Source organism: Sycon ciliatum, chromosome 11 (assembly GCF_964019385.1).
Source record: "Sycon ciliatum chromosome 11, ocSycCili1.1, whole genome shotgun sequence".
Lineage (NCBI taxonomy): Eukaryota > Metazoa > Porifera > Calcarea > Leucosolenida > Sycettidae > Sycon > Sycon ciliatum.
This window is the reverse complement of record NC_088653.1, coordinates 8,789,987-8,817,843: the sequence shown is the minus strand read 5'-3', so window position 1 is coordinate 8,817,843 and position 27,857 is coordinate 8,789,987. Positions and strand designations below refer to the sequence as shown.

The 27,857-nt window shown below is 48.1% G+C and overlaps 1 protein-coding gene across 1 annotated transcript in view; it reads right to left on the bottom strand.

Moving 5' to 3' along the window:
- The window catches only part of LOC135827273 (uncharacterized), a 67,743-nt gene that overhangs the window by 27,105 nt on the left and 12,781 nt on the right, over window positions 1–27,857 (bottom strand). The window contains exons 4-6 of the mRNA XM_065339804.1: window positions 21,540–21,608; window positions 18,516–18,909; window positions 16,348–16,574 (exon numbers count right to left, since the gene is read on the bottom strand). Of these exons, the coding sequence (XP_065195876.1) occupies window positions 16,348–16,574; window positions 18,516–18,909; window positions 21,540–21,608 (690 nt within the window). The remainder of the gene's footprint in view (window positions 1–16,347; window positions 16,575–18,515; window positions 18,910–21,539; window positions 21,609–27,857) is intronic.

Below are 27,857 nucleotides of genomic sequence, written 5' to 3'. Positions count from 1 at the left end.
ATCATCATCATCATCATCATCATGTGACCAAGCCGCTTTTACGGGCAACAATATTATGAATATAAAACGCAAGGTATTGTAAGAGCAATTTTCTGAAAATAATGTTAAAACACGAAATATTAAAATCATCATCATCATCATCATGTGGCCAAGCCGCTTTTACGGGCAACAATATTATGAATATGAAACGCAAGGTATTGTAAGAGCAATTTTCTGAAAATAATGTTAAAACACGAAATAATTTATAGAAATGCATTATCACACCGTAGCCACTTTTATGGGCAAATTCCAATACAAGGCAATAGGAACACGAGGATGAAGTTAACCTTTTAAAACCCAAAGAAAAGACAAAAGATGTCAACAATAGAACTACAAATATAAAAAACAAACATCAGGTCATAAAAACTACTTTAAAACATAACCAAAAGACAGCAAAGCGTCATCAAAGCGTCATCATCATCATCATCATCATCATCATCATCATCATCATCATCATCATCATCATCATCATCATCATCATGTGACCAAGCCGCTTTTACGGGCAACAATATTATGAATATGAAACGCAAGGTATTGTAAGAGCAATTTTCTGAAAATAATGTTGAAACACGAAATAATTTATAGAAATGCATTATCACACCGTAGCCACTTTTATGGGCAAATTCCAATACAAGGCAATAGGAAAACGAGGATGAAGTTAACCTTTTAACCCAAAGAAAAGACAAAAGATGTCAACAATAGAACTACAAATATAAAAAACAAACATCAGGTCATAAAAACCAATACAAGGCAATAGGAACACGAGGATGAAGTTAACCTTTTAAAACCCAAAGAAAAGACAAAAGATGTCAACAATAGAACTACAAATATAAAAAACAAACATCAGGTCATAAAAACTACTTTAAAACATAACCAAAAGACAGCAAAGCGTCATCAAAGCGTCATCATCATCATCATCATCATCATCATCATCATCATCATCATGAGAAAAGCCTCTTTTACGGGCAAAGCAAATGTATATCATTACAATATGTAAAGTGAACAGGGGAAATCAACACAAAACCAACCGGAAAATGATGAAACACAAAAGCAGTCAAGGAAGTAAATCAATACAAAAACAAGCAATGAACACAGAGTAATAAAAGGGGAAAAACCAAATAGCATTATATTAAGTTGAGGCCAAAGGCAGCACCCTACTCCGCCTGGCGGCACTGGGCCAGAAATGAGTTCGGCTGTCGCCTCTTGCCGTACGAACCGCGGCAACCGCGGAAGCAGGTGACTGCCCATCGCAGCAAGCAGAAAGACAAACGGGTGCGTAGTATGCATCATCATCATCATCATCATCATCATGTGACCAAGCCGCTTTTACGGGCAACAATATTATGAATATGAAACGCAAGGTATTGTAAGAGCAATTTTCTGAAAATAATGTTGAAACACGAAATAATTTATAGAAATGCATTATCACACCGTAGCCACTTTTATGGGCAAATTCCAATACAAGGCAATAGGAAAACGAGGATGAAGTTAACCTTTTAACCCAAAGAAAAGACAAAAGATGTCAACAATAGAACTACAAATATAAAAAACAAACATCAGGTCATAAAAACTACTTCAAAACATCAACCAAATGACAGCAAAGCGTGGAGAATGAGATTGACTTACAAAACAAAAGTAGTCCTACTATGCTTACAAAACAGAATCTACCTACACCACTAAGGAAGAAACATTAAATGATTGCAGTCTCACAAACACCGGCCTCTATCTAACGACCCATCAAACAATAACTCCTGAAATTCTTGACTGACTTTTTCTGGTAGGAGCTACGGCAGCCGCGAAAACAGGTCACTGCCCAACGGAGTAAAGTGAACGAGAGATCATCATCATCATCATCATCATCATCATCATCATCATCATCATAAAGAAGAGTGAGTATGCCGAGCGTATCAACAATGTCGACCGTGGTTCATTTACCCCTCTAGTCTTTACCACGGCGGGTTGTTGTGCTCCGGAGTGTACTGCATTCATTAAGCGGTTGTGTGCATTGCTGGCAACTGCCGATCGACCGTATGCCCAGCTAATGGCCTATGTGCGGTGTCGCTTGTCCTTCGCTTTGCTCAGGGCAGCCATAATGTGCATTCGCGGTGCACGTTCGGCCTACCATCGTCCAGTTAATGCGATGAGGGAGTTGGCCATTGTGGAGAGCGGCCTCTAACTAAATCTAAGCATGTGATTGAGTGGTCTCTGCATGTTGATCGGGTAGCGGAGTTCCATCACTGACGCAGTGTGCGGGTATTGCATTATGAATTGGTTGAGTAGATAGTTCCGGAATTAATTCCGTGCTCGATATTGTTTATTTTTTACATATTGTTTATTTTATTTTATTCGTGTTCGATATTGAATTTTAATTTTAATTTATTTATTTTTTACAAATATTGTTTTTATTCCATTTCACATTTTTCATTCGTGTTGGGTTTAACTACTCACTGTACTGATACATGGTGATGATTGTGCTTTGCTTTGCCCGTAAAAGAGGCCTTCCCTATCATCATCATCATCATCATCATCATGTGACCAAGCCGCTTTTACGGGCAACAATATTATGAATATGAAACGCAAGGTATTGTAAGAGCAATTTTCTGAAAATAATGTTAAAACACGAAATAATTTATAGAAATGCATTATCACACCGTAGCCACTTTTATGGGCAAATTCCAATGCAAGGCAATAGGAAAACGAGGATGAAGTTAACCTTTTAACCCAAAGAAAAGACAAAAGATGTCAACAATAGAACTACAAATATAAAAAACAAACATCAGGTCATAAAAACTACTTCAAAACATCAACCAAATGACAGCAAAGCGTGGAGAATGAGATTGACTTACAAAACAAAAGTAGTCCTACTATGCTTACAAAACAGAATCTACCTACACCACTAAGGAAGAAACATTAAATGATTGCAGTCTCACAAACACCGGCCTCTATCTAACGACCCATCAAACAATAACTCCTGAAATTCTTGACTGACTTTTTCTGGTAGGAGCTACGGCAGCCGCGAAAACAGGTCACTGCCCAACGGAGTAAAGTGAACCATCATGATCATCATCATCATCATCATCATCATGTGACCAAGCCGCTTTTACGGGCAACAATATTATGAATATAAAACGCAAGGTATTGTAAGAGGAATTTTCTGAAAATAATGTTAAAACACGAAATTTAAAAATGCATTATCACACCGTAGCCACTTTTATGGGCAAATTCCAATACAAGGCAATAAGAAAACGAGGATGAAGTTAACCTTTTAACCCAAAGAAAAGACAAAAGATGTCAACAACAGAACTACAAATATAAAAAACAAACATCAGGTCATAAAAACTACTTTAAAACATAACCAAATGACAGCAAAGCGTGGAGAATGAGATTGACTTACAAAACAAAAGTAGTCCTACTATGCTTACAAAACAGAATCTACCTACACCACTAAGGATGAAACATTAAATGATTGCAGTCTCACAAACACCGGCCTCTATCTAACGACCCATCAAACAATAACTCCTGAAATTCTTGACTGACTTTTTCTGGTAGGAGCTACGGCAGCCACGAAAACAGGTCACTGCCCAACGGAGTAAAGTGAACGAGAGCAGGCACTGCAATCGACCCATAACCAGCGAGTAGGCCAAGTCACTGTGTTTATCGACATACTGGGCTGCAAGACACTTGAGAAAGCGGTCTGCCTCCCGGCCACACATGCCATTCGTGGCGAAAACCAACGGGGTGAACGTGCCTCGGTCTATATTCACAACACGCGCTCCGTATTCCCGCTTTTTCATGCCTTCATGCTTTTGGAGATGGCGCTGGACTTCTGGACGCGACAGCAGGTTTGGCTTTGGGTGAGTCACCCGAACATCAAAAAAGCCTCCTGCTGCCTGGACCAGAAACCCCGCGCCCTCACATCGAGGCGAGCTTCGGATTTCCTGTTGGCTGTACGATGGGGAAGATCCTCCCCATCAAATGGCGCTAGCACCGGCTCCACCTCCACGTCAGGCAATACCTCCGACAGTACACCCGCCAGCAAATCGCGAACATCATTATGGCGTGCGATGGTGTAGCCGCCAGTAGGACAAGCCATTGCATGGTCAGTGGTGAGAGTTGCTCCACAAGCACAAGTCTCAGGGAGGCCATCCAGCTCCAAACCGTATCGGAAGCAGAGAGCATCCCGGAAATCAGATTTATTGAGTATGGTTACTGGCTGATTGTATGACGGATGGGCGGTCAGCCAGCTGGAGGTGCCTTTCTCGCCCGCTGTTTCTAACAGTAGCCGCTGGCACGGAGACAGTCCAGGGCCAATCTCTGCCTGCACACCACGCGAAATCTGGTCCCGCTGTGCTCTCACCCGGCGCAGCCCAGCACGCACCGCAGCAACAGCCTCAGCGACACCACACGGACCACTAGGATTAGTCTCGCTAGGCTCTTCGACGCCTAATCCCACGGCAACAGGCTCCGCACGCAGCGCAGAGAACGATCCGGCATCAGGTAGTTGGTCAAGATCAGGCGGAGGCGGACCCGCAGGTGGAGGCGACAACGCGCCAGCATAATCAGGCGGAGGCGGTCGCACATGTGGCTGGTCTAGACCAGGCGGAGGCAGCGACGCACGAGCACAGTCATGCAGAGGCGATTCCGCAGGCGGAGGCAGTGACACGGCAGCACGGTCAGGCGAAGGCAGTCGCACCGGTGGTTGGTCTAAGCCAGGTAGGGGCCGTCCCACAGGTGGAGGCAGCGACGCACCAGCACAGTCAGGTGGAGGCGGCCGCGGAGGCCGAGGCAGCGACGCATCAGCACAGGCAGGCAAAGGCGACCCAGCAGGCAGAGGTGGTGACATATTAGCACAATGATGCGGGGGTGGTCCCATAGGTGGTTGGTTAATATCACGCAGAGGCGGTCCCGCAGGCGGAGGCAGTGACGCACCAGCACAGTCAGGCGAAGGCGATGATAGCGCAAGCTGAACCAGAGGATCAGTGGCACTGACAGAGGCCTGATGTTCCCCAGCCGCCGTCTTCGACAATATGGGGACGGCGAGGCCCCCATGCCGGACAGGCAAAGCCATTAGCCGACGTTGGTGGCTGGCCTGCGCAATTCCATGACCCAGCAAATCCGGCAGGAAATGGTCACTGAGGATATCATCCAAGGCCTCCAAAACGCCTGTCGAGAACGGCATTGAACGCAAGTGGTAAGTCCACCGTGATGACAGGGCCTTGGAGAAGACGGTATACGTTGCATGAGGTTGAGTCGGGGCGATCTCACACAAGGTGCGCAGGTCACCAGCCCATCTATCCGCCAACTGCCCCATATAAGAGCGGCAGAAATCTTCTGACCCTAGGGCGCCCCCGAGGAATCGGCTGCCAGCGGCGGTAATCTGGATGCCACTGTCGAAGAAGATTTCTCTGGCCCTATCCAAATGCTCTGGCTTTGTGATCAGAAAGGTTTTGGACGCGTTCGGATAGTAACCATAACCAGGGCCAATGGCCCGGAGTTCATCCCAGTGATTCCGAAGGCGAGCCAGAAGACCTGCACCCGAGTCATCATCCGCGAACCAAGATTGGACAACACTGGGGCATGTCGCAGCCAGGCGCCTGACCAGTGGCATGATCGCCACAGCATAGGCTGCCATAGCCAGTGGGTCGCCCTGAGCTGTGCCTTCACGCGATTCGATTTCACCTCCACCAGACACAAACAGGCGGGAAACTGATCCATACGTGTTACGAAACACCGTTGCAAGCGGGGGGCAGAGACGCGGAATGTTGTGTAGCGCAGCCTGCCTATTCAATGCATTAAATGCATTGGAGGCGTCCACAAGCAAGACACCCTCAACCCCCGGGCCAGCGAACAGACGGGAAATTGTGTGTACGGCGGCTTCGCAGGCAGATGGAACGCCCACACAGAGTTGGACAGGAGCTGTAACACTCAGCACATCACTTTCCACTACTGACATCACGGCACGACCAATGATACGCCGGTACACTTCGCCCACAGCGATGGGGCGCACGCCAGGTTTCTTATCGAGGGGTATTAGGCGAGCGGATGTAAATCCAATCATCGCGCAACCGGCAAGGCACTCGGTACATATGCACCTCCCCGCGGCAGCAAGGGATGAACACAAATGCCTTGACGAGGCGTCATAGCACGTCAGCATTCGGCACCACGCCTCAGCGTCCAGGCCAGACGGTCCAGAGGAACCCTGCATGCCTCGGCCGATTTTCTTTATTAGCTCAGGGGTTATTTGTTGAAAGATGACCTGCTTGACAATCTCGGGATCACCCGGCAAGAGAGCCGAGGCAGGCGGTGTAACAGATGGCGGATGCTTCTTCAACAGGGCGTCACGAACCGTCTCTCCCGTGGTATCATGCACAATGTCGTTCATGGAAAGGACTCCACCAGAAGCGTTTGGCGCCAGGTAGCAAACAGCAGAAGAAATCTTTCCATTGAAAACGAGATTAGCGAACACCACGTCACTCTTCTCCTGTGAGGCGGGCCTGGGATCATCATCATCATCATCATGTGGCCAAGCCGCTTTTACGGGCAACAATATTATGAATATGAAACGCAAGAGCAATTTTCTGAAAATAATGTTAAAACACGAAATAATTTATAGAAATGCATTATCACACCGTAGCCACTTTTATGGGCAAATTCCAATACAAGGCAATAGGAACACGAGGATGAAGTTAACCTTTTAAAACCCAAAGAAAAGACAAAAGATGTCAACAATAGAACTACAAATATAAAAAACAAACATCAGGTCATCATCATCATCATCATCATCATCACCATCATCATCTGCGATGCCGAGAAAATAATGATAGTAAAGTTATTGCACTTTCTGACTGTATAGTTACAGTGATGGAGAGTTATTCTTAACTTGTATCCATATGTCTTCTTCCTTTCCACATTTATTTATGGCTCAACATCCGAGTTTCAAAATAAAAATAAAACATTATGCAGCTGTGTAAGCAGTAGATGTACAGTGTGACTGCCAGGCATCTCTGTCAGATGCCAACTGGCAATTCTCATGCAGAGACATACCAGTCCACGAAACGATATTATCTTCGGACGACCACGCTTTCTCTTACCATCCACGACACCAAACATCACGTCACGTACAAGCTCGCAGCCAGATGGGCGGCATGTGTGCCCGAAATAGGTCAGTTTGCGTATCTTGACCCTGGCTAGCAGCTGTCTCTGTACTCCCAACTCCACCAGGATACTTTCATTTGTGCGCTTCTTCATCCAGGATACTCTGAGCAGACGTCGGTAGCACCACATTTCTGCTGCCTGTATTCGTCGTTCATCTGTCTTCCGGTGAGTCCAACTCTCAGCTCCATACAGTAGGACAGATCACAAAGGGCATGCATTATCCGGATTTTCAGCTGTCTGGAGATGTTGTGGCTTGCCAGATGTCAACTAACTGCAGCATCCGCTCTTTCGCCATTCTTGACCGAATATCGAGGCTACAATCACCGTTTGTTGTCTTCCAGGATCCCAGATACTTGAAACTGCTCACCTCTGCAATTCGTTCTCCATCGACCACAAGTGGCGTTGAAGCAGTATCGTTTGCACCAGCAGTACAGGTTCCGATATGCATGATCTTGGTTTTGGACAGATTCAGTGACAGGCCCTTCTCTCTTCCAGCGTCATTAACAGCATTGGCGAGGGTAGACACTTCTGATGGATGTGCACACAATCCCGTGTCATCTGCATATCGTAGGTTCGACAGCTGGCGTCCTCCGATGCTACAACCGATACTGTCCACATCAGCAACACGCATAACACTCTCAGTATACAGGCTAAATAGATGTGGGGACAAAATACAGCCCTGCCCAACACCCTTCTTGATGGCGAACTCTAGCGAGTGCGAGCCATTCCATCTGATAACTCCGCTCATCCCCGTGTAAAGATTCTGGAGCAAACAAACTAAATGGCGAAGGAAACCAAAATCCAAAAGGCAACCGAAAAGATGTAAGTGGTTAACTGTGTCAAAGGCTTTACGATAATCGATAAATGCAATGGATATAGGATTCTCCCATTCAAGAGATTTTTCGATAATGATTTGCAGAACAAAGAGCATATCTACAGTACTGCGACCAGCTCAAAAACCAGCCTGCTCATCTGGTAACTCAGCCTCTATCTTCTCTTTCATACGATTCAAGATAATTGTCAGAAGGATCTTGCTTGCATGTGACATCAGAACAATGGTCCGATAGTTGGAACACTCCTTAGCTGATCCAGCTTTAGGTAGCAAGACGATTTCTTGACGTTTCCACGCTCCTGGCAATCTCCCTGTTTTCCAAATCTCCAAACAAAGTTAATGTAGGAATAGAACACAAACTGAGGATGCATGCTGAATCAGTTCCGCCACGATCCCATCAAGTCCAGGAGTTTCCTCTTCTTCAAGGACAATATGGCTCGCTCAGCCAACAGAGGCACAGGCTCAGGGGTAATCAGTGGCGATGGAAGCTCCTCCGCACCATTCTCCGCCGAGGCCGAACACCCTTGATCTCCTGACAGCTGGCCAAATAGCTGCTGCCCATATTCACACCACCGCAGCAATACATCTTCCTTCTCCGTCAGGGTCGTGCCATCAGCAGCATTGATACATGCTTGATTTGGCCGGAATGATGATTTTTTAATGGATTTAATGGTGTTGAATACCTCTCGGACATCATGGTTCCTCCCAGAAGATTCAATGTGTTTACATTTATCCTCTAACCACTTTCTCCTGTCACAGCGAATCCTTCGGCGCACTTCAAGTTTCAGATCCTTGTATTCTTGGTCCTTACCAGTGCATCTGGCTATACGCTTTCTTTCTGCCAGAGCTATCACCTTCACACTGATCCAGGGCTTGGGAGGCTTTTTCCTTCCTCTGCGCCCAACTACTTCCTCCGCAACCTCCATAACTACCGCTTGAATCTGATCCCACAACTCATCTGGTGTGCATTCCTCATTGTACTGGTCCTGCAGCAAGCTGAAACGATTCTCAGTCGCCACTGAATACTTTTCCGAGACGTCAGGATTCCGCAGTCTCGCCACGTCGAACGGTCGCACAGCCAAAGACTTGCAGCGAACCTTATGGAAATGCTTGGTGCGTAACTTCAATGTAACTAGATGGTGACCAGTGTCACATTCAGCACTGGTGTATCCATATATGTTCTGCCTGTTGTACGCATTGCCCTTTTGCACTCGCGTGTGTACGCATACTAGTACACACATGCATCACGGTTTTCTGCCTGTCCTTTGCTATGGACAAGAAGTCTTTTCTCTTTGTCTTCTGAAAGATAAGTCACAAACCCTACCTCGTGTGTTTGCGTTTGTTGACACAACATGGCGCAGTGAACATCTTACTTTACTTGTAGTCTTAGTATACTAGTAGTTCCATTGCAGTTGTAGAGTAGCCCACCTGTAGTGTTGCTCTCTGCCCGTTTTCGTTTCGCTTCGAAAATTGTCCGTTTCGAAGCTCTAGAATTTTTTCGTAGCCTTGTAGTACGATATCGATAGTTGTGATTTCGCCATGGCGGATGGTGCTAAGTCACAGCCGGACATCAACCAACTGGTGCAGCTGATCCAAGCTCAAGTGCAAGCATCTGCCCAGCGCGATGCGCAGCTCCAAACTCTGTTGCAGTCAATGTCGCAAGGATCAGCAAGCAGCACGAGTGCACCTGCTTCGTCTGCTCCCGCTCCATCCACCAAGCTCGTCGCTGTGGATCGGCCCATATTGTTGTCGTCGGCGAATCTAGCTGAATTTGTATCGTGGAGCGAGGTCTGGGAGGACTACTCCCGGTGTCAGCTGTTGTCAGCGCAGCCCCGCGAGACAAGGATGGCCGCGTTCAGGCAGGCCTTGGATGAGGACCTGAGACGTTTCGTGCGTGAAGGTGTGATTGTGGTGCCAAACACCCATGACGTCCCGGAGGCCATGGTTGAACTACGCAAGTTCATCCGGCGCCAGCGCAACCCCCTGCTGGACAGGATTGAATTTTACCCCCGTGCCCAGCAACCTGGAGACACGTTCGACGCGTGGTACACATCCCTGAGGGAGTTGTTTCATGCGTGCAACTTCTCCGGGTTGGATGTCTGTTCGACATGCTCAGGGCGTATGTGTCAAACATGCCAGCAGTCGCTCCAGGCTAACACGGATGAAATTCTGCGAGACCGCATTGTTACCGGCATCCTGCAGGATGACGTTCGACACAAGCTGCTGGCAATGAAGGATCTAACCCTGGCAACCTGCGTCGACCTATGCCGCACCGAGGAGGCTGCCAGTCAAACCTCGTCACGTATCCCCAGTCAGGCCACTGGAGACGCGTCCGTGAGTGCCGTTCGTTCCAGCTATAAGAAGCAGAAAGGAATGGCATCCAAGCAAGCTCGGGCACCCGCAGCCAAGGATTCCAAGTCTGGCAGCAAGCCCTCGCCGGACAAGTGTCCCAACTGTGGCCGCACCGCTCATAGCAAGCGACCCTGCCCTGCTGCGGATCGCAAATGCAACGGCTGCCAACGCACCGGTCACTTCTTATCCATGTGTCCGTCTGCTTCTAAGAGGACTGTCGGTCTGCTGAAGCTGCAATGTGCCGCGTCCTCCCGTGAAGGGGCTACCATAGCCGTCAACACGCAGCTCGTGTCTGCCGACAAGCCAACCAGTTTGCGCTGGCTTCCTGACACCGGCAGCGACATCAACGCTATTGGCCCTGCACACCTCGAGCTCCTCGGAGACTTTATTGAGAATCTGCCTACCGACAAGGATGTTGTGCGCACCGCTGATGGCGCACCCTTGACCAGTCTTGGCAAGATCCAGGCGACCTTGACGCTCGATTCCGTCACACACGACACCACACTGCACGTGTACAAAGGCCTGGATGAGGCACTGCTATCCCGCCAAAGCCTCTGTGCCTTGAATCTGTTACCTGCTTCTTGGCCCTCCGTGTTTGTCCGTTCTGCCCGTACTGAACCCAACACTGCCCAGCAGCTCCAACAGCAGCTTCTGGAAGAGTTTGCCGACGTTTTCGATAGCTCACAGCTTCCACCAATGGATGGTCCGCCCATGGACATACAGTTGGAACCAGGTGCAGAACCCAGCTGCGTCTGCACTGCTCGCACCATACCGTTTGCCTACCGGGATCAGATAAAGTCCCAACTGGACAGTATGGTCGATGATAGCATTATCGAGCCAGTCACAGAACCCTCTGCGTGGTGCCATCCGATCGTTCTCGTTGAAAAGAAGGGCACTACTGAGATGAGACTGACTGTGGACCTTCGAAAGCTGAATGATCAGGTACGCAGACCCACCCATCCTGCTCGTACACCACATGACGCAGTGGCAGCCATCGGCAAAGCCCGCTACTTCACAAAGCTCGACGCCCGACATGGCTATTGGCAAGTCCCGCTGTCCGACGATGCCAAGCCGCTCACCACCTTTATCACACCGTGGGGGCGGTACCAGTTTCTTCGCAACCCACAGGGCCTTGTCTCGGCTGGTGATGTACTCAACTCCCGTACCGACGCAGCGTTTGATCGCCTCACCAACTTCGTAAAAGTGGTTGACGATGGTCTTGTGTACGATACGGAACTGACGACTCATTTCACCCACGTTCGTGACGCTCTGCTCCGCGCCCGTCAGCACGGCATTACCCTGAGCGCTAAGAAATTCGTCTTCGGCGTCCCAGAAGTCGACTACAGTGGCTACCACATCAACACGGATGGTTACACCGTTGACAGTGACAAGACGGCAGCCATCACTGATTTCCCAGTACCCGTTAATCGCACTGACGTCCGCTCATTCTTCGGGCTAATCAATCAGTGTAGTGATTTCTCGCCCCGTATCGCACAGCTCAGCGACCCGCTTCACCCGTTGCTGAAGTCCACGAATGTGTTCCTGTGGGAGTCGGCACACACTGACGCGTTTAACGCCGTCAAAGCTGCCCTGGCTTCTCCCCCGATATTGTCGTTCTTTCAGCCTGGCCGACCGCTTCGGTTAGAAACTGATGCGTCCGTGAAGAACGGACTTGGTTATGTTTTGTGGCAGCAGCAGGGCGACACCTGGTGCATACTCCAATGTGGAAGTCGGTTCCTCTCTGATGCCGAGACGAGATACGCCGTCATTGAGCTTGAATGCCTTGCGGTTACCTGGGCAGTACGCAAGTGTTCGATCTATCTCTCCGGTGCTCGGTTCGAAGTTATTACCGACCACCGCCCGCTCATCCCTATTCTGAACTCCTACTACTTGGATCAGATAGAGAATCCCCGGCTACAGCGGCTCGTCCTGAAACTTCGGCCCTATCAGCTACACGCAACCTGGCGGAAAAGGCACGGATCATGCTTTCCCTGACGCTCTGTCCCGCCATCCAGTCAGCGACCCCTGCCCTGACGATGAACTGGGTGAGAGTACTGCCTCTCAGGGCGCTGCTATCCGTGCGTGCACGCTTGATACGTCTGGTGGCCTGAAGTACCACGCGCTCCGCTCCGCCGCCCAGGCTGACCCTGACTACCAGTGCCTAGTTCAGTTCATTGTGTCTGGTTTCCCTGCTAAGAGGTCACTCATGCCTGAGTCACTCCAGCCGTACTGGAATGGTCACGAGCACCTCTCTATTGACAGTGGTTTAGTGATGAAAGGACCCCGTCTCTTGATTCCCGTCGCTCTCCGGCAGCGTGTCTTGTCTGATCTACACGCATCCCATCAAGGATTGACGTGCACGAAGTCCCGTGCCCGGCAGATTGTATTCTGGCCACGATTGTCAGCCGACATCGAGCATGTTGTCCGCAGTTGTGACAAGTGCCGCCTGCACAGCGCCTCACAACCGAAGGAGCCACTCCGTGTGGATGATCGTGCTCCAGATCTGCCATTCCAGCATTGCAGCGCCGACCTGTTTGAGTGTGAAGGCCTGCAGTATATAGTGTATGTGGACCGACTAACCAGCTGGCCCTGCGTTGCCAAGCTCGGACGCACTGCCTCCTCTGCAGACGTCATTCGGTCTCTTCGCCGCTGGTTTCCTGACATTGGTGTCCCCGAGGTACTTACCAGTGATGGTGGCCCTCAGTTCCAGTCCCATGTGTTCGCTAAGTTCTGTGATACCTGGCACATCCGTCATGCTAAATCCTCTCCCCATTATCCGCAGTCGAATGGGCTTGCCGAGAATGCCGTGAAAGCCATGAAGTCGCTAATTCACAAGACCACTAGTAATGGCGACCTCGACTTGGATTCCTTTCAACGTGCGTTGCTTGAGTGGAGGAATACCCCGAACGCCACTGGTCAGAGTCCAGCCCAAGCTCTCTACGGCCGGCCTCTGTCGTCTTTTGTGTTTGCCCACCATTCCAGCTTTGCTCCTGCATGGCAAACACACGCTAATGAAGTTGACCAGCGCTCATCACACTACCTGGAGTCGACTCAGCAGCATTACAACCGCTCTGCTCGGTCCCTTCCTCGTCTGTCTCTTGGAGCACATGTCGACATCCAGCATCCCCGGACCAAGTTGTGGTCAGCTCATGGCTCAATCGTAGCCATTGGTCAGCACCGGGACTACTTGGTGAAACTTCCAAGCGGCCGCATCTATTGGCGCAACCGCCGTTTCCTCCGACCGAGAGTCTCTCCTACACCCCCGCCAGCTGCAGCCGTCCCTACTGTTTATGCTCCAGACGCGGCACAAGGCCAGACACCAGTTGCCTCTATTGCCCCTGGTGTACATGCCCCAGCACAGCCTGCACCACGCCGCAGTCATCGCCATCGGCAGCAGAATGTCCCGTTTAATGTGATATCCACACGCGGACAATCTTATGACTGATGACTTTGTCCTCATTCTGTTTCCGCTCTTCTGCCGGACCTATGACTGTTGCTGTTACTTATGCACTTCATTGCTGCTGTGTTTTTTTTGTTTTTGTTTGTTTTGATCAGATAAATATGTATTTTATCTCAGAAGGGGCGTGGTGTATCCATATATGTTCTGCCTGTTGTACGCATTGCCCTTTTGCACTCGCGTGTGTACGCATACTAGTACACACATGCATCACGGTTTTCTGCCTGTCCTTTGCTATGGACAAGAAGTCTTTTCTCTTTGTCTTCTGAAAGATAAGTCACAAACCCTACCTCGTGTGTTTGCGTTTGTTGACACAACAAGCGCCAGGGCGAGCTCTGGAATCCAGCACACTTGAGAACCACGACTTGCTGATCATGACATAGTCGATTAAATTTCAGGTGCAACCATCAGGAGATATCCATGTGTAGCGACTGCTCAGATTATGCTGAAAAGCTGTGTTACAAACGACCAAGCCATTAATCCTACAGAACTCTGCCAGCATGTCCCCACGTTCATTGCGCTGTCCAAGGCCATATTCCCAAACACCGCTTTCAAAGTCTCTCTCAACTCCCAACTTGGCGTTGAAATCGCCCATGAACACACATACCTGACGACTCTTCAGGGCGTCCATAACAGCATGCAATTTTTCATAGAAATCATCTATTTCCTCTGCCGAGGATGACGAGGTCGGCGCGTACACTTGAATGATGGTAATAGGGACAGGAGTTTCCTGTATGCGCACCACCAAGACACGATTTGATACTGGAGTATATGATAATAAGCTGTTCTTCACCGCTGCGCTCAGAACGACAGCCACTCCGCCATATCCACCGTCCGGCGAGCCGCTTGAAATTACCAACTTGTCACCGCTGGCGAAATGGCCTTCTCCGCTCCAACGCGTTTCACACAGACCAAGAACATCCAGCTTGAGTCTTTCCATTTCCTTCAGCAAAAGATCTAGCTTGCCCAGCTCTCGCAGAGTTCGAACATTCCATGTCCCAAACTGATACGCTCGTGAGTTCTCCGTCCCTTTTTTTGTTGGTTTCCTCCAACTCCTTTGCTGACCGTTTCGTGGACCGGCTCTCTCAAAACTTTCTTCATGAAACAAAACAAACACCAGAGCACCGCTCGCCCACTACTCCACGGTCTTCGGCAAGAATATAACAAGCACAGAAGGTTGCCATTACTTTCTGTGCTATCGATGTGTACCAAGAGAGCGGAGCACCAAAAAGTGCAACCGCTCTCCACCAGCGCACATCTTTGTGTAATGGAGGAAGTGTATTATCCTCATGAAGGGAAGAACTTCCATAAACGTCTGGTGAAATAGAATTTTGTTGCAACTGCGAGTTTCCCGCATGTGAGATGATCAAACAAAAGGCATTATGCTATGAACAATAGATGAACAATAAAACACCACAGTAAGAACAACTACGCAAGCGACGCACATTTTTCCACAAGCATCCGCCATTTTTTCTTGTCTAGAGCCAGTTCAAAACAGTCAGAAATATCAATATCGGCGTGCTTTAGATCCATCTGAGATGGGGTCGGCCACGTGGGCGCTTGATGTCCCGGGTATTAATTGCCATCTCCACTGCTTGGTAGGATGCTGAGTTAGGTCCATCGCGAACAACATGGCCCAGCCAGAGCAGCCAACGTCTGCGACAAGTAGTGCTGACTGGGTCTTGTCGCGTTGAGGAGTACACCGTAACAATTGACATGTGGTGAGGGTACACAACACCAAGCAGGTACCGCAATTTTCTTCGGTGACACGCATCAAGTCGAGTACTGAGTTGCTGTGTCAGTGCCCACAGTCCTCAGTTATACAACAGGATAGGCAGAATGAGGGCAGAGAACATACAAAGTCTGGAGCTCAGTTTATGACGCTTCCATGAAATCGAGCCGAACGCTCTATTTGCAGCACCTATTCTTGCCTGAATATCCTCTGCAGACCCTCATAAAGAGTCAAGCAGCTTGACAGATCGCCAAGAAGAGTCGGCTTTAGTTACTGTAATATATTGTGTTTTCTACATATTTAACATTAGGTAATTTGAATTTTTCACTTGATTTCTCCACCATCTCCTCGACTTCTTTCATAACCAAATCCACAATTCACGGGAGAGGTGCAAGTGCGGATCACCATAAATGATTATAAACTCTGTCCAATGCACTGGTGTGCATTGCAGAGCTATCTCCGTCTCTCTTTAACTCCTAATCTCACTCTCTCTCTCTTCCCAACTCTTTCCCTTCATCATTTTTCCATCTTTCTCTTCTTCTCTTTCTGCCTCTCTTTCTCTCATTCTCTTTCTGCCTCTCTTTCTCTCATTCTCTTCTCTCATGCTCTTTTCTCTTTCTCTTTCTCGTTCTCACTATCTATCTCTTTATACCTCTCCCTCTTTCTCTCCATCTTTCCATCTTTGCCTCTCTCTACCACACTTTATCTTTCCTGATCCCTTTACTATCCCCTAGTTTCTCCACTAGTAGTAATTGAAACATGGTTTACAGTTTTACTTACGCTCAGGATATCTGTGCAAACCACAGAAAGTTTTACTCTCAGGCGGTCGAAGCTTGTGTCATTGACGGTGGCATTGATAGCAAAGGGTCCGTGAAAGTGGAGTTTATCACCAAACTCCCCCTTGACACTGCTATAGCTTGTGGCAAGCTTTGCAGCCAGTTCTCCATGATCCTCTCTCTTGATCTCGTCGCGGAAGGTCGCAATGATCATAACATTGAACGGCTGGTCTGTATTTGCAACAACAAGAGATGGGAAACGCAAACAAAAATATATATATATATATATATTTGTGGGGAGGAGATTTGAGGAAAGGTGATTTTAAGCAACACACTCTCCGCAATATCATAGTATGCAGCTAAAAAATTGGTCAAAACAGTGTTTTAAATCAATTGTGCTAATGCTACTTCAATTGGCGACCGATAGTACGTACTAGAGTGTTATGAGCGGCCTCGAAGATATATCTCGTGAGTGAGGATGGAACCATGCCTGACCTCCATATGTTCGGTCTCGGGCTGAAAACCTTGGTAATCTACTGGAGAAGTGGCTGCACAGGCCAGTCAGAAGTTATCGCTGCTGTTTCTGCGACAAATGAAGAAGAAGCAGCTGATGCCGACCAGGCTGGTTCTATTATCAGATCTCTGGAGAGCAAAGTCTGGAGATGGAGAAGACAGATGCGAGTTCTCTGAATGTTTCCGAAAATCTTGGGCTCCATCGGGCATAGACAATTTTTGTATGGACATTTCGGACGTTGCTCGATTGGAGAAGGGAGCAGAGTATTTGAACCAAGGGCACGGCTCTTCCATTCAAGGCTCTCAACAATAACGGATCTGAACGTTTTCGATCCAGAAGCTGTTTGCTGTTTTCTCACTTGTCAGTTATGGGCTCATTGTTGCAGCAAAGATGAGGCGGGACTGCATGTATGTGCACGTGACAAGTCTGTGGACTTGTGCCACGTGCTTCATGCAGCACAATAGTGCGGGTATCCAGTAGACTGGCAGTGTTACAGAACTTCAGGCACAGACCATAGTGCTCTGTGTGGTAAAACTGTTACCCACTGCACACACACAGCGTGAAAAGACCAACTATGGAAAGTTTGGAATAACTTGAAGATTTGTATAATGTCCACTATCCGTGCACGCGCCCAGGTGCCATGTGTCGACACTCTTATCTCATTTTCTAGACCACCTCCGTGTGAAAACACATGGGCAAAAGGAAAGACCCAGTACATGGGGCAGTGCATGTTCAGCTTGATGTGCAGTAACAATTCGTTAGTACAGTGTACAGTGTAGTGCACAGCACCTGTGAATAAAACTGTTTGTTCATGTGAAAAACAGTCTGATTTCACGTATCCAAAATATCGCCGGGACCACATACGCTCCCGGGCCCATATTGACGCACATGTGCTCGACTTTCACCAATGTTTCAACCCAAGGACTTATTACAGGCATTTACCATGGACAGAGAGATGAATATCTAGGGCTGAGTCTGGTAGCATTTTTCTTCAGGGATTTTTTGGGTAGTTTTCTACGGGTAGCACGGATACCCTTTTGGGTAATGTTTCCATGGTGACAGCATAATGCACTCCTTCCCTTACACACTGGATAGACATGCAGAGTACTACATGAATTTGTACATGTGCACTGTACATGATGCCATCAGCGACTTCGGGTTTTCAGGTACTATTCTGTACCCGTCTACACGAGATCCTCACGGGCTGCATGGGTATCCGACTACCCATGCACACCACTTTAAATTACACACACACATAAACACATACACACACACCTGCATGCACACACACACATACCTGCATGCACACACACACACAGTGCCCTCCCTGCACCAGTATACAGAGTCAAACACATACCCCAATCATTCATTCATTCATGTACTGTCGTGGACATGGAAATCCGGTCACACATCTAGCGGCCCCAGGGCACTCGCCATGCGGCCGTGGACAATCGGTACACACATGCATTTATGCTCTGCAGAGTGCTGGTTGAATCGGATCAACATGTGCACTGCACGCAGAGTTCTGTTCACGCTGAGGGCGCCGGCCCCGGTCAATCAACTGAATTTCCATGTCTGCTACAGTACATGCCGACATACGGATCAACAGACACAAACAAAATTTCACAAAAATGCATTTGATAAAATATCGCACTGACCTGATGTTACCGATGGTGGCTTCCGGCTCAAAAACCGACCAACTGTGGTGGTTATGCTTGTTGTAATCCGTTTCTCGTCCCATTTACTATTGACAACAGCAAGACCGAGGCTTGGTACTGATGTGGATAGGCAGAAAATGTCGTGTGTCGCTGAAAATGCGTCCTGCCCAGCGAGATCTTTGATACGCAAATGCTGACCAAGATTATCAGTGAAGTTGGACATCTGGATGCCTCGGGTTCGTTTCGAGTCGTTTGATGTGCCGTTGTTTCCTTCTTCTCTCAATGTCTTGATCAGTGTGGATTTCCCAACAAGTTGTTCCCCGCTAACTAGAACAACTAGAGTGTTAGCGTCCACTTGGCCTTCAGAATAAAATTCCTCCAGCTGAAGGTAAGTCTGCATATATATAATACACACAAGAACAACAATTAAAGAATAGGGGGTTCGTCAACTTACAACCGCTCTATTCAGTTGCTATTCACACTTGGCTCATGCGCTGGATGAAATTTCTTTATCAGTGACGTCGAAAAAATTATGACGTTTCGGGCCACTCATTGTGCAAAACGTTAGCAACTGAATAGAGCGGTTGTCAGTTGATAAACTCCCTTTTCTTTATAATGCAGTTGTGTGATGTCCACCAAATGCTACGACAGGTTTGCAAATTGAAGCTTGAATTCTTTGTTGCTTCAGCAGTTCAAGGTCTTTCGGTGATGGCCACTGACTGCTACCTTTTACTGGAGATCAGGAAACTACTTCTACACATTTTCTTGCAGTCTAGTAAGCAATGTTGTCGAAATTATGCATGCAAACGTTGATGAAGTCACAAGAACTTGCCAATGTATCCATCCTATTTTTTATTTGTTTCAATTGTATTTGTCTCATAAGCTGCACAACAGTCAAGCAGATCATCCGAAAAGGACGGGTTGGTATGCTGACTTATTTGCCACCTTGAAGCGATTACAAGAATGGCGAACGAACCTTGTCTCTAGCTTCAATTTAGGAATTTAGGTCGAGCCTTCGTTTGAAATTTTGACAAAGTCTGGCTTCCGGCAGCCAGCGATCACTGGCGCAAACGGTTCAAAAATCACTTTTGGTCAAAATCGTACGGGATCGGTGCCGGGGCAGATCGCAAGAGTTAGGCACTGTCCAACTTTGCCGGCGGTCCCTTGCGATATTTACTGTATGATTTTGTTACGACTGCACTGGTTCACATAATCATAATACGCCGGGAGAGGTTGCAAGAGGCCCATTCCTGTTAACTCCCGGCGCGTACCGGCGATATGTGAACCAACCCTTAACAGCTGGGAAGATAATAATGCTCCATAGTTGGTAGTGTTCATCTGTTTGACAGTAAAGTATGCGAGGAGAACATTTCTTAAGTGGTGATGTATTTTTTTTATAAATCGGACAATATAAATGAGAAGATCAGCTTGTACATATGCTATATGGGTCTTTTGGCAAACTGCATGCACAGCACACATGTACTTGCCTGTATTTAAACACATGCAGGAAATGAATCTATGAAGATTCTCGCTACTTGTAACATTAGGATGGTGGACATGGAAAAAATGAGTTGGTGATAGCTTTGTGAAACGTATTGAAAGTACAGACGACTTTTTACCTAATGCACGGATTGAAAACGAAACTTCATCCTTTGTTTAACAATTATTATGTTAAAAAAAGAGAAGAAATACATGACAAAGAGTATGCAGCAACTATCCACGACTGTTGGGTGGTGTGTTGCTTTGCTGCTTCGAATTGTAGTCAGACCGCATTGTCATGTTATTAACTGGTCTCGTCATCGTCCTGTGAAAGTCGGCATTCTTTGTTAGCTTGTGCACATTTTTGCTACGCTCACCTTCCCCTCTTCGGTCCTACGTAACCACGAACCTTCCAATTTGGAAGGCTGTTGGTTTGCGAATTGGAGATGTGTTAGAGCTAGGTGTCGGGTCTCGGTTAGCTAAATATCTCAGTACCCTGTCAGTTTTGTGCCCTATTAAGGCACTTTCTGACCGTTTATCATCTTGTTACAGTCGTGGATAGTTGCTGCATAACTCGTTCTCATGTATTTCTTCTCATTTTTTACATTTTATTACTGGCTCTGTATCCGAATTTAAATTATTATGTACATAACACCAGTGAATGACCTCAATTGTCACGATACTCTCCATATCAATGGGAAACTTGGAATACTCAGTATGACATATAATCACTTTACCAGAAGAGCTCGGATTTTGAGCCAATGTAATCATGGAAGAGGGAAAGGACAAAAAAAGACAAAATTTTACTAGTTATGACCAAGTGTCCAACAGTGCAACCAGATAATAATTATACCATCAGCAAGTACGACAACAGGGCAGAAAACTGACAAAGAGTACTGAGACATGCAACGACCTGACACCTCACTCCAACATATCTGAGAGGTGCGAACCAACAACCTTCCGACTTGGGAGGCTCAAGTAAGGAAATATGCAAAGAGGGGAAGGAAAGCGCAACGAAGATGAGCACAGGCTCTGTCCCACAGCAACAATGAATGCCGAACGTTACTGGATGAAGACGATATTAGTAAGACAATTGGTCGTACCGATTTTACTACAACCCAACGACGCAAAGTAACAGACCACCCAAATTGGGAGGTTCAAGTTTAATTATGGTAAACAGGGAAGGGGAGTGGACTCAGATGGATAGCCAAGGATTAATTTATACAAAAGAGAAAGACCAAGGAACTACAAGTTACGCTATACTGTCCACTAACACCACCAGTTACACAGTGTTGTGCAATGCTATCGCATGAGCTGATTGTTTAGTAACTGGTGGTGTTAGTGGACAGTATAGCGTAACTTGTAGTTCCTTGGTCTTTCTCTTTTGTATGGAAGGGGAAGCTGAGCATTCCTTGTCAGTTTTTCAGCTAAGTACTCCTTGTCAGTTTTGTGCCCTTTTTTCACACCTGCTGACGGCATAATTATCTGGTTACATAGATGGACAGTTAGTCATAACTCATAACATGTTGTGCCTTCTCTAATTACCTGAAGAAAACGGCGGTTGCGATAATGAGCAGTTCCCTTGCCAGTGGCATGTCGAACAATTTCCATTACCTACATTGCCAATAGAGGACACAGGAAACACAATGACAGATGTAAAAGTGGGAATGGGGAAGAGGAGAGAATCGTCCGTAGAGAAACATGGTTGGAGTGAAGTGAGGTGCCAGGAAAGACGGTCACGGACAGGGTAGCATGAGCAGAAGGAATACTTTCCTTTGTGGCTATTAACTTTATACACGTGTATCCGTAGTACATAGGGCCACAGAAAATACTAAGCTAGAATCCCATTACAGGAGATCTCACCCAGCCTTGTTATCAATTTTGCGTCCCATAATGGTTCTTCCCTTTGCATGCTGAGCCCCTTTTCTCCGATCCACTGGCTTTCCACCGCACTGACTCTCTTGGTGGAGTCTGCACTTACAGCTCCGAACGAAATTTATTTTCATTTCACTCCACCTTGATGGATTTTCATCGTCCTGGGCTCGTTGGAAAGATAAGAACCAAGCGAATCCATCCTGGCAGCTCCCAGCTCCATAGACAGATCAGGGCCACTTCCACGTTCTCTCCAAACTACTCCACCGTGCCTCGGAACGGCACAACAACTCAATTTCACATTTTGTTCGGCTTCTTGCCCAAAATTCAACAGATTTTAACAATTAAAACTGCGCTGCAAAGCTCAGATCCAAGCGCTTTATTTGATGTCCATCAAGCATGCGCCGTGCCAAAGGGAAATCCCCTGGAACGCTCCTCAACAAAAAGAAGTCATGAACACAAGAATCGCGTTCATTCTGGGCCGTGATTTCCGTGTTCATCTTGTCGCCGCTCAATGAATTCTTATCCTATCGCGAAGAACTTCATTTCCCCGGAAAGATGAGGTCAAGACCTTTCCAACGGTGTATTGATTGTTGCGATGCGGTTATGTTTGACGAAGTTACGAAAGTTTGTACACTGGTCTATGCACTGCAATATATCGCGGGATTTTTTTAACTCGTACGTAGTGGATCAGGTCATGCATAAAGTGCGAGTTAACTCGTACTCCGCACGCAAAGGGTTAAATATTATAGTCCATATGCACATTGTACAGATGTACGAAGTTCTGTACTATGGCCGTAGGTGTGTACATACCCGGTTGGGTGTTCATTGTGTGCTATACATGCGTGTTTGACCCATTTAGCCTCACAATTCATGGCAAACGATCACTTTTCAAGCCTTCTTCACTTTGGGATTGAACTAACGACTAGCTAGATCTCTGCCGGAAAAAGATTTCGTATGAAATGCCTTCATGGCCCATTTCATAGTGGAACTAGCAGTAAACACAATAGGGTCCTGCACATTCAACACCCAACCGGGTCTACGGGATTCTACAAGATTATACGGGATTTCGTGCATCTGTACAATGTGCATAAGGCCTATTGCTGGAGTGCGCGATTCAGTATGAACTCGAACGTCTCTTATCCGGGCTCCTTGGGACTGTGCACTGCCCATATCTCGGATTTTCCCGTATCTCAGGACAGCTCGTCTACCATGTGAGCCTGGATCAGCAAAAACCATCGGTTGTGAACCCTCTAAGATTCTCTAAATTGTCAGGATCGTACGACCACACGGCACGAGGACAACTCTTTTCCTTTACACAGTATATTTCACTTCATCGAATAATTAACCATGAACACTAATAACACCAGCTATGTATAGCATGCAAAACAGCGTACATGCAAAATATACGCATATAAAATGGGATATAACAGCGTATACAGCAAAACGCACACAGCCCATATAGCGTATGCCATGCAGCAACATCAGCGGTACGGCGGAGTCGAAATACAGCATTGCAACGAATACAATGCCATAAGCGCGAAGGCCTTTCCCACTTGAGAACTGGTGGTTCTGAACATTCTCCCTACCAAAGGGCTTCTCACCGCCGTACAAAAATGCACACAAGTCAAAAACGATCCGGGGCTCTGACTACACGCCCAGAACGCGTCATCTCCTGCTGCCGTGGTGGTGGTAACGGTGCTGACGGTTCATACGCTGGCTGCTGAGGGACGATAGCAGGTTGAGCGGCATCGGCAAGCCCAGGAGCCACGTCCTGTGACAATACTTCTAATGGCACTAACTTTTGGATCGGCCTCAACAGGGTACTGGTACTCAACTTAACCTTGGCAACACGACACTTACCATTTCGACCAGGGAATAACTCGATGATCCGTCCCAAATGCCAGAACTGCTTGCGCTTGGTATCATCAAGAACAAAGACAACATCACCCACAGCTAAAGGGCGCGACATGGTCAGTTGGTGCTTGTTCAGTTGACTTAGGTACTCCACCTCCCAACGATTCTTGACATGCTTCAGTGTCCGACTGAGGTAACGCAATCTCGATGACATCTGCGTAGCGTCCAGGGTACCTGCTGGCTTCTCGGACGACATCCAGATGTTACCCATCATCATTGCAGGGGTTACTGTGGCTCATCCAGGCTATCAGACACATAAGTTAGCGGACGACTATTCACCACTGCTTCAACCTCATACAAGAGGGTCTCAAGCTCCTGGACCTTCAGAAACGCTGTTCCCATTATCTTCTTCAAGGCACTCTTCACTGTACCAACCATTCGCTCATAGAAGCCTCCATGTCATGGTGCAGCTGGAGGATTGAACATCCATGGCACACTCAGTTTGTCAGATGCCGCCTTGAACGTTGTAGCGTTGTCAGACCTGATCCGAGACGGCAAACTACGTCTCGCGGCAAACTTCCGAAATGCTATCAAGAATGACTCAGCACTTAAACTATCGACCACCTCCAAGTGAACTGCTCTGGTGGTGGCACACACAAACAATGCCATCCATACCTTCGGAGGTGACTCACCACGGCGCACGTACAACGGACCAGGATAGTCGATGCTGGTAGTTGCGAACGGCCTCTCGTGAACAACTCGGTCTTCTGGCAGCGGCGGGCAGACTTTTGAGGCAGCCTTAGCCTTGTAGCGGCGGCGTGTAACACATCGCTGAGTAATGTTGCGTAGCGCTCGTCGACCACCGATCATCCAGAATTTCTGACGGATGAACGACAAGACTCCTTCTACACCTTCGTGCATCCTTTCAACATGCATTTTCTCCAACAGCAACTCGGTCAGATGATGTTTGCCTAACAGGACTGGGTGCTTGGCTCCATACGCCAACTCGCTGTGCTGAAGTCGTCCCCCGGCTCTGAGCACTCCATGCTCATCCAGCAACGGTGCAAGCTGATATACCTTCGACCCAGGCTTCACTGGTTGACCTTGCTTGAACGATGCGGTACAATACGTTGTCTGCTGCAAAATAGAGTTCAGCACGAGGCTCAGTGTGCTTCCACTGCAACATCCGAGTCACCATGCCCTGTGCCCTCGACCATTTACTGAATCGGAGCCACCATTCCTTATCAGATTATTGACTACAGGTGGTGGCTGACACTCGTACTTCTACACTGGACTCATCTGTAGCTGCGGTTGAGGATGCGGTGGGCCAGTCATTGGGCTTCGTGATCCAGGTTGGTCCGCCCCTCCAGAACGGACTACGGATCTGCTGTGCACTACTCCCATGCGACGGTAAATCTGCTGGGTTGTGAAGGCCCGGGCAATGGTTCCACACAATGCCGACCTTCTTCAATATCTCTTGGACTTGACTGATGCGGTTAGCCACAAATGTTTTCCATTTGTACGATGGATTACTGATCCAATGAACGGTAGTGAGACTGTCAGTCCAGCCATAGACTTGCGTGACGGTCACACGCAGCTCCTTCATCACAAACTCAGCGTAGTAAGCCGCTAAACATACTGCTTGTAACTCAAGGCGGGCTAACGTAGGCGGAGGCACGGGTGGCACTTTGGCCTTGGCAAATACCAAGTGCGACTGTCCATTGACGACTGCATACAAACAACATCCTAACGCTTTCTCACTGACATCCGCGAAGGCATGAAGCGCAATCGGCGTGTCAAGATTGCAGCAAATCCAACGTGGTATGTCAATGCTCACCACTTCGGCCAACTCTCCCCACCATTGCGCACATGCGGCTGCGATGCCATCAGACAACTTATCATCCCAGTCGCCTCCGACCTTCCAGGCTTGCTGTAGCAGTATCTGTCCCGGCACAACTGCCGGTGCTGCTAGACCTAGCGGATCAAACACTGATGCAACACACTTGAGGAGGGATCGCCGGGTCCAAACAGACGGCCTATCGGACTCGCCTAGCGCTGCTATGCTGAGCAAGTCATCACTGGTTTTCCATTTCAGACCGAGGACTTTATCTCCGGCCTCTGGATCGCACGGGATTTCGTTGCCTCGCCACTTGCGTAACTCCATGCCAGCATATGTAAGCACACACACGCTGAACTCTTGCATCTCCTTGGCTTCCGAGGCATATGAGACACTAGAGACCAAATCATCAACCTAGAAACTCGTGAGCAAGAGATCAATACGATCTCGCTCTTTGGGTGCAGACAGCGCCCGTAGCTCCTTCAAGTGATGCTGAATCACCGCAGTAAGCATGTATGGCGAGCAGTTTATGCCAAATGGCAGTTTCGTTAGCCTCCAGGTTAAAAGTTCATCGCTGTCGCTTCGACCGGGCCACAATAAACGCAGGTACGGACGGTCTTCGGGATTAACCGCGACCATGAAGAAAGCCTTGCGGATGTCCGCTTGCGGCGCGCTCTTATATTCACGGAACCTTAATAGCATACCGGCGAGACTCGACAATAGCGACGGTCCAGGGTGAACCATGTCGTTCAACGACTTGCCATCTGGAGCCGTCGCCGAGGCATTGAACACCACTCTTAACTTCGTGGAATACACCATGATGCGGTACATAGTACCCGGCATCGCTCTCACATGGCTCCAGCTCAATTGCTCCAAGCTGGTGGTACTCCCTGATCAGCACATCATCATAGAGCGCACGATTGCCATTCCTCTTCAGCTTTTCAAGAAGCCGCTTTGCGATGACTCTAGCTTGAGCATAGTTATCCGTTGGGCGACACTCATTTCGCCACAAGAGACCCACTTGGTACCCGCTGCCCTGGTGACATAGCGGGAAAGATGGCAGGTTCTGATGTTGTTCTGGAGGTTCATCCAACTGCCATAGTTTGTGGATGTGGGCTGTGACACATGACTGTTTCGACTTTGTGCAGACGCTGGACCAGATAATACACTACCTACTCTGTGTTCCACACCGTCTCACCATTAACTTCCTTCTTGCTGTGCAGTACCGCGTTGATATAGTCTGCACCAATCAGCAGTTGTATTTCGTCTGATGTCCCTTGTTGAGGCTTGTCACTCAGCTCTACTCCTCAACTGTGCCACTGCGCAATGGTCTGCGGACTTGCACACTTCAGGTCCAGCTCTAGCGTTGGTTTCACGAACGCGCGTACCCGAATGCTAGCGGAGCTACCCTGGATCGTGATGGCGTACTTATCCATGGCCTGTTGGGTTGGTTCCGCGCCGAACGGCTTCTTCTCTACTTTTTCAACCCCAACATCTTCTGCATCGATTGCTGACACCAAAGCTGCAGTCACGAATGACGCCTCAGCACCCAAGTCCAGGAACACACGAACCTTCGCGTTTCGAGTTCTTCCATCAACTCGTGCCACTCCGGTTTATCAGCCGCACACTTCGCGACTGTAGACAGCACGATCCAACATTCTTCTCCGTTACTATATCAGTCGGTTTCTCCCGGCTGTAACCTGCTCTATCCAACACATAATGTTTTAGCAGGTGGTGTTTCCTCTGGCATTTCGTGCATCTCTAGCCTGAACGACATTCTCTGGCCATATGGCCATACTTATGGCAGTTCCAGCAGAGTCTCTCTCGCTGCAGAAAAACCTTTCTCCCTTCCTGTGGCAGCGACTTTAGCTGCTTCTCTGCATGTGCGACCGATATCGCCATGCACTGTGCCGACGCCGTGGGCCTTGGCACGGATCGTTCTACTGGCTTCCTTGCAGTATCACCCTGTCGTCCGTGCGCGACCTGGTAAGACGCGCCGTGCTCTTGTACCTTATTTTTCTTCTTTTTTACTAGAGCCACGTAAACCCGTCATGTGTGAGCCATGAATAAGGGGAGTGGTGGCGTGGTCTAGGATGCTCTGCCGACCTTGGGTCTCTGCTTCATCACAACCAGGCGCGCCATTAGCAGAGAGAGAAAGAGAGGGAGAGAGAGAGAGACATAGACAGAGAGAGAGAGACAGAGAGACAGAGAGAGATAGATAGATAGATAGAGAGAGAGAGAGAGAGAGAGAGGGAAAGAGAGACAGAGAGAGAGAGAGAGAGAGAGAGAGAGAGAGA